This window comes from Peromyscus eremicus, chromosome 16_21 (assembly GCF_949786415.1).
Source record: "Peromyscus eremicus chromosome 16_21, PerEre_H2_v1, whole genome shotgun sequence".
Taxonomy (NCBI): Eukaryota; Metazoa; Chordata; class Mammalia; order Rodentia; family Cricetidae; genus Peromyscus; species Peromyscus eremicus.
The window spans coordinates 23,638,444-23,648,511 of NC_081432.1; the positions used below are offsets into that span (position 1 = coordinate 23,638,444).

A 10,068-nucleotide genomic window follows, 5' to 3' on the forward strand; every position below is an offset into this window, starting at 1 on the left:
TACTGGAGTTGATACATCCTCTGGCTATGGACTTGACTTTTGTGCATGCAATGCTTCTACCTATAGCACCATCTGAGGACTTATAGAATGCCTTATCCATGGTTATGGTAACCCACAGAACATTGCTTCGGACCAAGGAACTCACTTCACCAACAGAGAAGTGGAACAGTAGGCCCGTACTCAGAGTCCACTGGTCTCAGCATGTCTGCCACTGTCCTGAAGCATCTAGCTTGAAGGGATGAACTTTAAAAGACATAGACACAGAACCAATTAGGTGACAACCGCCTGCAAGGCTGGGGCAGTGTGCTCCAGGAGGCAGGTATACTGTCAATCAGAGTCCAGTATGTGGTACCGCTTTTCCCACAGCCAGGAGTCAAGAGGTGGAAACCGGAACGGCAGAATGCACTCCTAGTGACCCAGTAGCAAAGTTTTCACTTCCTGTTTCAGCAATTTTAGGCTCCGTTGGCTCAGAGTCTCGTTTCCCAAGTGGAGGGAGTTGGTTCTGTCAGGAGACACAACACCAGCATTCCTCACACTTCAAGGACCGTGTGTCCAACTCCTGACGTGGTTTCTCCAAATCCCTTCAAATGGCCATCTGACCGTTAGACAGCTTCTGTCAGAGGGTGGCGATCCTGGGGACGAGTTTCTCAGCTTCATCTGAATGGCGCACAGTTGGTAACTGAGGCCCACTGAAGGTCACACTGCATGTGTCCACACCAACCTGTTTATTGCCACCTCTGGTAGAAGGTGAGACACGGGACTGGGGATGCTGTTGACCCTCATATAGCTTGGGACAGTGTGTCTTCCCACTCCCCCCTCCTCCCCTGGTAGGCCATGGGGCCAAGCACCATTGAAATTCCAGTCCCAAACCTCAGCCAGGCCCTGAACATATGTTTCATCCTGAAAAGGAACAATGGAGCCTCTGAGCTTAATTAAGACCCCACAAAGAGCTCTTGGCTGGGCAAGCCTATTCTCTGCCATCAGTTGCTTTCTCGATCACCCCACCCCCACCCTTCTGTTTCTGCCTCTTCCTCTGAGGGAGGACAGATGAAAGGCTGGTTTTTGCCACCTCCTGGCCCGTCTTCTCTCACAGAGAACACACAACACACAGCTCTCACTCTAAGGGAAGAAGAGACTTCACCCTTGAACCACTATGAGTGACCGCAGCCTGGGAACATGGATTCAGGTTGTCCCAAAGAACATGTTGCAAGTTTTTACAGTTATAGAACAACAACAACAAAAAGTCATAAATCAAGGGATTTCCCGAATACATTGGTGGAAACATCAGGGGTTACTGTAAAGCGGGGCAATCTCTGTTATAGGTTTCAATGCAACCTTATGGCATCTCAGCTTTTGGGTGGGTGGAAGCAAGCAGCTTGTTAATACATTCCTAAAGGTATTACTTGATACCTACAGGGATGTTAGTTCAGATGTGGAGATGGGCAATGAGTAGCTATTAAGGGGGACTAAAGATTGCCCAAGATAATTTGGCTCTGGATCTATAACATTCCAACTCCCAACGATCACAAAGTTCTAATGATTCAATCAAACTGGTCGAGTCTTTAACATAGACGTGACTTTTTTCCTGGGAACTTGAGTTCATGTCTCTGTTTATTCTTTTGAGTCCTGGAGTAGGAAAGGGGGCTGCCTTTGCTCCTGGGGCAGGTCAGGCCTAGCTACAGAAGCAAGCAGCCAATGAGGGCCTTCTGGACTTCCTGGCCCTTAGTCCCAATGGCTCTGGGACTCTGTGAGATTGGAGGGTGGGGGTTAGTCCAAGCCCCAATCTAACTGAACGTCAGTGGCAAAGTGTGCAATAAAGGGCCGCACAGACTGTAGGAAGTAGCCTCCGTTCTGGGAGTTGTGCCCTGGGGTCAAGTTTACTGCCTGTGAAGGCTCCCGGAGGGCTGGCACAGCACAGAGTTTAAGAGACTTCTAGGTGGAATAAATCCACAAATTTGAACTTATTTAACACTTATATAACCCTGCTTCTAACATGCTGGGAGTTACCAATCTTCACAGAGGTCACGCTGTCCCTCTTTTACAGAGGGGCTTACAAGATGAAGTAAGGGAACCACACAAGGTCAACCAGCAAATAGGCGGAGAAGTCGGAAAATGCAAATCTAAGCTCCCTGGCTCCCGAAGCTGTCCACCCTGTCCAAGCCACTACAGAGGGAGAACAGAGCCATCTGAGCACTTCCCTGGTCCTTCTCTTCCTCTTTCCCATGCAGGCTAGCAGGTTACTACAAAGGGAATGTCCATGGACCACTAAGCAGGCCAAGGAATTGAGCCCTGCCTGTCATATGTAAGTTTCTTGCCAGTGTCACCCCACCTTCTTGCCTAGAGCTCACCCCTACAATTTTGTAATAATTTCTTTGTTGTTGTTTGTTTGTTTGTTTTCCAGACAGGGTTTCTCTATGTAGCTTTGGTGCCTGTCCTGGATCTCACTCTGTAGACCAGGCTGGCCTTGAACTCACAGAGATCCACCTGCCTCTGCCTCCGGAGTGCTGGGATTAAAGTGTGAGCCACCACTGCTTGGCTAATTTCTTTGGTTTAAAAACAAAAACAAAACCACCAAAGCTTTGGCTGGAGTTGGAGAGCTGGCTCAGTGGTTAAGAGCTTGTTGCTCTTGCAGAGGACCAGAGCTCAGTTCTCTGCACCCTCACTGAGAAATTCACAAATGCCTATAACGCCAGCTCTGCAGAATCTGATGCCCTCTTCTGGCCTATGTGGGCAACTGCACACGCGTGCACACACACACACACACACACACACACACACACACACACACACACATAAACATACACACACACCCCTATGCATAAGTAGCATAAATCTTTCTAAAAGATGTTTTAAAATATCTGTTGCATTTTGAATATAGCATGTCTCACAGGCTCATACTGTGAACGCTTGGTGTCAGCTGGAGCTATCTTGGGAAGTGAGAGCCATTCAGAGAAAGTTGGTTCCTACATACGTTCCTTTGATGTTTATACTGGCTTCCCAGTCACCTCCTTACCCTTCTGCATCCTGTCTGCTTATGAGGTGAACAGCTCCCCTCTCCCACATACTTCTGTCACCACGGTGTCCTTGCCAACTGCACACTTTTAATGACAGCCCCATCTCTCCAGCCACGGTCTTTATTACCTCACAGTATTATGTCACATCACTCCAGTACAATTCCTTTACCTATTTTACTTGGATAGCTTTAATCCCAGTGCTCAGGAGGCAGAGGCAGGTAGATCTCTGTGAGTTCAAGGCCAACCTGGTTTACAGAGTGAGTTCCAGGATAGTCAGGACTACAGAGAGAAACCTTGTCTCAAAAAAACAAACAACCCCAACAAGAGAATGCTGATTGTCGTGGTTTGAATGTGAAGTGTCCCCCCTTGGCTCAAGTGTTTGAACACTTGATCCCCAGTGGGTGGTGCTGTTTCGAGAGGTTGTGGATCCTTTAAAAGATGGGGTATAGTTGGAGGAAATGGGTAACTTGGGGGTGGGCCTTGAGGGTTTTATCCAAGCCCCACTTCCTGTACCTGTCTCTTTGTTTCCTGGTTAGAGCCATATAAGAAGGGGCAGCTGCATGCTCTCATCACAAAAGAGGAAGTCCTAGCCACCATGCCTTCCCCACCATGAGCCAAAGTAAATCCTGGCTCTCGGAATTTGCCTCCTTCAGTTTTATTATCACAGGGATGAGAAGAGGAACAAATCTAGCCGAATCTCCTGTTGTTTTTTCAGAGTGGTGTGTATTTATTCACGCACCACCAGCAGCATATGAACACTCTGTGCAGCCCAGCATCACCGGGATGTGGTGTGGTCACACTTTACGCTCCCAGGCCATCTGATGGCTCATAGTGTTCCAATTGTAACACTGAGCACAGTTTGAAAATGTACTGGTCATTTAGACCTCTTTTATAATATGCCTGACCACATCTTTTGTCTGGGTTTTAACTTGGTTGCTTATATTATTCATCTGCAGATATTCCTATACTCTTTCTACTTTCCAGATATCAGACTTATGGTTGTTGGTTATCTGTTTTTGTTTCATTTCTGTGAGAAGATACTCCAACTAAAAAATAATTTAGAGTTATAGGAAAGGTTAATTTGCTTTGCAGTTCCAGATCGTAGTCCAGGGTAAGTCAATGCAGGAATTTAAGCAGTGGTCACACCACATCCAGTCAAGAGCAGAGAGAAACCAATGCACCTACGTTGGCTTTCTTTACTCTTAACACAGCTCAGGGTCTGGCCTAGGGAATGGTGCCACTTACAGTGGGTTTGGACAATTAACAGGACAATCCTCTACAGACATGCATCCTGGTCAACCAGATCTAAATAATTCCTTAATGAGACTCTTTCCCTGGGTGAGTCTAGGTTGTGGTAAGGTGACAGTTAAAACTAACCATCATACTATCTATATTGCAAAAACCTCTCTCTATGATGTTTGCCTTTCTTACTTTTTAAAAAAATAGCTTAAGCTAGGGGTGGTAGAGTAATCCTAACTGTAATAACTGTAATCCTAGTACTCCAAAGACTGAGTCAGGAGGATCTTGAATTCAAGGCCAGGGTATGCTTCATAGAAAAGCCCTATCTTTAATTAAAAAAAAAGTACCTTGATTAGTAGGTCAAAAGGAATTTTTTTTTTGAGACAAGGTTTCTCTGTATAGCTTTGGAGACTTTCCTGGAACTCACTCTGTAGCCCAGGCTGGCCTCGAACTCACAGAGATCTGCCTGCCTCTGCCTCCCAATTTCTGGGATTAAAGATGTGCACCACCACCACCCAGCCAAAAGGAATTCTTAATTTTATTATGTCCTTTACCTGCTCAGTGCTGAGGACCAGATCCAGGGTCTTGTACATACCCGGCAAATTCTGTACCACTGAGCTATATCCAAGATTAATGTAAGTTCAATGTAATAAAGTTTATCAATCATTTCCTTTACAGTTGACACTGTTGTTGTTTTTGCTTTTTTTGGGGGGGGGCTGCCACCCAGCTCCCAAACAAATCACACATAGAGGCTTATTCTTAATTATCAATGCCCGGCCTTAGCTTGGCTTGTTGTTAGCCAGCTGTCCTTAAATTATCCCGTCTACCTTTTGCCTTTGGGCTTTTCCCGTTCTCTTATTTCTGTAAATCTTACTCTTATTCTGTGGCTTGCTGGGTGGCTGGGTGGCTGGGTGGCTGGGTGGCTGGGTGGCTGGGTGGCTGGGTGGCTGGCCTGTGGAGTCCTCTTCCTTCTCTGGCTCTTTCTTCTTTTTCTCCCAGGTTTCTCCTATATATTCTCTCTGACTGCCAGCCCTGGCCATCCTCTCTCCTGCCTCACTATTGACGGTTCATCTCTTTATTAGAGCATCAGGTGTTTTACACAGGCACAGTAACACAGCTTCAGAGAGTTAAACAAATGCAGCATAAACAAAAGTAACACACCTTAGAATAGTATTCCCCAACAAACAATGTGTTAGGAGAACTCTGAAGTCACATAAATTACAAAGACGCCTTTTTTTTTTTTTGTTTTTTGTCTTACATGATTAGTTCTATGACACATGTGGAATAAAATCCCCCTAGAGACCTAGTTGTCACAACTACTTGCTAATAAGACATTTCTAGCAGGGCATGGCAGCACACACTTTTCATCTCAGGGAGGCAGAAACAGGCAGATCTCTGAGTTCTAAGCCTGGTCTACATGGGAAGTTCCCGGTCAACCAGGGCTGCCTTGTCTAAAAGCAGAAAGGAGGGAAAACGAAGGGGTGCTCTTACTTTTCTATACTTCCACTTTATCATAGACCCTGATTTTCAGGGTTGTTCCAACGCTATTTACCCACTGCCATTTCCTGTGTCAGGTGCCTCAGCCACAACGTCTTAATTACTGTAACTCAAAGCTTGAGGATCTGCATCCAGCAAGATGGGGTAGATGCACTTATTAAATACAACAAACACCCCTGGATATCAAGGGTAAAACAAAAACAAGTCTTTGAAAATTAGGGTGGAGCAGGCAGGCGGGGACCCCTGCGACCCAGGAATGGCAGTTCTTGGCTGAGGGACCCTCGGCTTTGTAATCTGATCTCAGATTCAGATCTGGAGCTGCTAGCGACCTTGAAGCAGCCGGTTTTGCGGACAGTAAAAGCCAATCAGGAAGTCTGCTCCTCCCAGCTAGAAAGCTAGGGAAGGATACTTAGCAAGACAGAACTAATCTTAGATGATGATAGCCGCTTCGCTCAAGCAGAACACCATGGGAAAGAGCCCACGCCTGTGACGGCCAGCTGCTCGCTCGGCCTAGATTTCCACCCTGGGAGGCTGCAATACTCTTCAGCATTTCTACCAGAAGAGCGTCAGAGAGCTGCCAGGGAGTGAATTCCCTCCTTCCTCCACGTGGGTTCCAGGGATCCAACTCAGGTCGTCAGGCTGGGAAACAAGTGACTTTACTGGCTTAGCCGTCTCTGGGTTCTGTCTCTCTCCATCCTGTCTCAAACACTAGACACCCCCACACACACACACACACTCCCCACACACCCTCGGGAAGTCCACTGCAAGTTGGTAGAGCCTGTCCTGTGATCTAGGCCTCTTCCTCTCAAGGCGCTCGGAACTCCTGAAGGGCGGGGCTGGGTCCCACTCCAGGGGCACTGCAGAGTCACCTGGGCATATTTGAACAGATTCTACCTGTGGCCTCAGCTTGTGCCTACTTCTCCTCTCCATCCCGCATCCTGGGCTTCTCTTCCCTTTCCTCTTCTCCATCATGTATTCTCCCACACTCCCTTGACTACTCCCCATCCCAGTCCTTCTCAGCCCTCTCAAATCTTCCCTAGAGTTCATCCTCTTCCCTCCCTCCCCCGTCAAGCTGCTCCTCCTCCTTCTCCTCCTCCTCCTCCTCCTCCTCCCTCCTCCTCCTCCCTCCTCCTGTCCCGCAGCTGCAGTTCCCCAGGCAGCCCGCAGAGGGAGCCCCGTGCCGGGCCTCGCCCCTGCGGCGCGCGCTTCCTGTGAGGTCAGGTGGGAGGAAGCGGCCGCCCGTGGACGTGGAGGCCCCGGGAACCGTGCGCGCAGGTGGGTGTTCGCGCCGGGTCCGGGTCCGGGTCCCTCCCCACCGCTGCGGGGACTGGAGCCCCGCTTGGCCGAGATACTGCGGCAGCGCATGTGGTCCAGCCTGCGGATGACAATGCACGGGACGCCTTGCGGGACCGCGATCCTGCGGGTCCGCTCCGCGCTCCTCCCCCGGCCCGGCCTTGCCTTGGTGCTCCAGCGCGTGGAGAGTCCAGATGAGCACCGAGGTGCTCCTCGGCTGACAGTGCCCGGCCCGCTGTCACCCTTGGGAGCTGCGGAGCTGGGGTGCCCCAGAGCCTCAGCGACAGCTCGCACCCCGTGTGGTGCGAGCATTGGGCCTTGTCCTTTAGCCAAGGGGCAGTGGTTGCTCCCTGGAGGCGAGGGGCAGTGGGGGGCGTGTCCTCTGCAGCTGGGGGTCCTCCCTTCCCCGCGTGGTGGCCAGCTGCTTGCATTCTACTACCTGGGAGGAGACCTAAGGGGACTCGGATAGATCCTTAGCGCTTACTCTTTTGACAGGCCCTGAGAACCGCACCCTCACCCCCTCGATTTTTTTTTTTTAAGTTGGCATACAAAGTACTTCCCTCCTTCCCTGTTTTTTGGAGGTAGGGTTTCACATAGCTGAGGCTACCCTGCAAAGATCAAACTGCCCTTTAACCCTTGATCATCCAGCCTCCACCTCCTGTAGTCCTGGTAGTGGTTGGTTGGATTACAGGTGTGCACCTCTTGCAGGCTCCTGGGACTCTCCTCCCTCTCTCTCCTCCCTCCCTTTCTTCCTGCCTCCCTCTCCTCCCTTCTCTTTGCCCCTTGCCTTATTTCACCTCCTTTTTGTCAACCAGACAGGCACTTGCTAAGGGGGGGGGTCACCCTATGACCGCTGAAAAACACCCCCGGGGTCTCAGTTGTCTGCAGCAAGCCCTTGGAGGTCAGGGACAAGACAGATCCCTAAGGCTATTGCTGATGGGATCTCTGAGGTGACACCTGGCTGGCTTTGCACTCTTTGCAGGCACACACAGCCCGGCAGGAATTCACAGCTCCCAGGAGGATGGTGAGGATCTTGGCCAATGGGGAGATAGTTCAAGATGATGACCCCAGAGTGAGGACCACCACCCAGCAGAGAAGCAGTGGTCCTCGGCAGGTAGGTATCCATCCCAAAGAGAAGGGTGGCCGCTGGACCCAACTCACAGAAGTGTCTCGAGCTGGCTCTCACCTTCTTATAGCAGTGGTTCTCAACCTTCCTAATGCTGCGACCCTTTAATACAGTTCCTCATGTTGTAGTGACCCCCCCAACTGTAAAATTATTTCCATTGCTACTTCATAACTGTCATTTTGCTCCTGTTATGAATCATATTGTAATATCTGTGGTTTTTGATGGTCTTAGGTGACCCATGTGAAAGGGTCTTTGGACTCCCAGATGGGTCATGACCCACAGGTTGAGAACTGCTGTTCGCTAGCTGGTATTCTTTCCACAGAGGGTCTAGCAGAGTAAGAACCGACTTCTGTTTGGCTCCTGCCTCCTGGGGAGGGAGCCTTCTCCAGGCCTCATACCTGCAGGCTCACTCTCTTTGGGTGGGGTTTGCAAACCCCACTGGGGCCAGCATCTCTCAAGAAGTTCGGTTGGATAATAGAGAGGAGTGATTGGCTGCAGGATATTTTACGGAGAGGATGCCGATCTAAAGTTATCCACTGGGAGTGCATCCTTCCTCTCCTCTTGGTCCTGGCCCCCTTGTCCCAGGCATGGTGAGGGAACCACAGGTTGTGATTCTTTATGCTGTGAGATTTTGTGGCTTGGTTGTTCCTAGGAAGGAAGCACCATGGTAGGGTGGCTGTGGGGGAGGGAGGGACCCAGCCTCTGAGTCTCCTGGCTGGTGGTTCAATTCCAAGTAAGCTTCCTCCGGATTCACTTGTCTGTCTTCATCTTCTAGGGCTTTCTCAACAGAGGTCATGGTGGACCTCCAGGGGGCCCTGGACCCCGCCAGCAGCAGGCAGGTGCCAGGCTAGGTGCCGCCCAGTCTCCCTTCAATGACCTGAACCAGCAGCTGGTGAACATGGGCTTCCCCCAGTGGCATCTTGGGAACCATGTGGTGGAACCCGTGACCTCCATTCTCCTGCTTTTCTTGCTCATGATGCTTGGGGTTCGTGGCCTCCTGCTAGTGGGCCTTGTCTACTTGGTGTCCCACCTGAGCCAGCGGTGACCTCTGGGGACGCATGAGCGTGGGAGTGTTCATGAGCGTGGGAGCTGGGCTTTGGTGTGAGAGCAGGGACGGGGGAGGGAGCTTGGGAGTGCCTGGAGGGTGTGATCAGAGATGGGACCACGGGTGGATTCCCCCACTGTGTTAACCAGGAGGCAGAGGGACTGGGGGCCAGCATCACTGAAATCTGCAGAGTGCTCTGGTTGCCTTGGAAGGCTTTTAGGGGCACAGGGCCTCCACTAAGAAGTACAAGCCCAGGGTGAGAAAGGCTTAGTATGTTGTATTTTCCCAGAACACAAGTTCCCCCACCAGGAGCAGAACTGGAACTCAGAGCAGCTAGGCATCGTCCAGACTTTGACGGCATTCCTTTGTTCTAATGGTGTCTTTTTTTATTAGCTGCTCTTCTGTATGAGGAAGGGTACTGACATTTCTTTAGTGTGACATTTCTCTTTCTTTTTTGGGGGTGGTGGTGGTTTTGAGACAGGGTCTTATTATGTAGCCTTGGCTGGCCTGGAATCACTATGTAGACCAGGTTGGCCTTGAACTCATAAAGATCCACCTGCCTCTGTCTCCCAACTGCTGGGACCATAGGCGTGCGGTACCGTGTCCAGCTATTGTGATATTTTCAATAAATAAATTTGAGTCTCTTTTGAGAAACTGCTGAATGCCTCACAGCTGCGTGTTCTGGAAAACTGAAGAAGTGGTAGGGAGGGTTAGTGTGGGGGAGGAGGTGGCAGGGGCCTTTGACCTTGGTGATTTCCAGGGTTTTCTCAGTAGGATGGGGAGCTGGGAGGTGAGGCACAGGCCTGGACCCCTTGCCTAGTGCTGAGGGAAGAAGCTCTGTGTACCCCAACACA

General features: G+C 50.2%; 1 protein-coding gene across 1 annotated transcript; it reads left to right on the forward strand.

Moving 5' to 3' along the window:
- Window positions 1-6,925: 6,925 nt before the first annotated feature.
- On the forward strand, window positions 6,926-9,679 carry Fam241b (family with sequence similarity 241 member B). The gene is made up of 3 exons (XM_059282072.1): window positions 6,926-7,025; window positions 8,026-8,157; window positions 8,945-9,679. Exons 2-3 carry the CDS (start codon window positions 8,065-8,067, stop codon window positions 9,212-9,214), a joined length of 363 nt encoding a protein of 120 aa, XP_059138055.1. The 5' UTR covers window positions 6,926-7,025; window positions 8,026-8,064; the 3' UTR covers window positions 9,215-9,679.
- The last annotated feature ends 389 nt before the right edge of the window (window positions 9,680-10,068 follow it).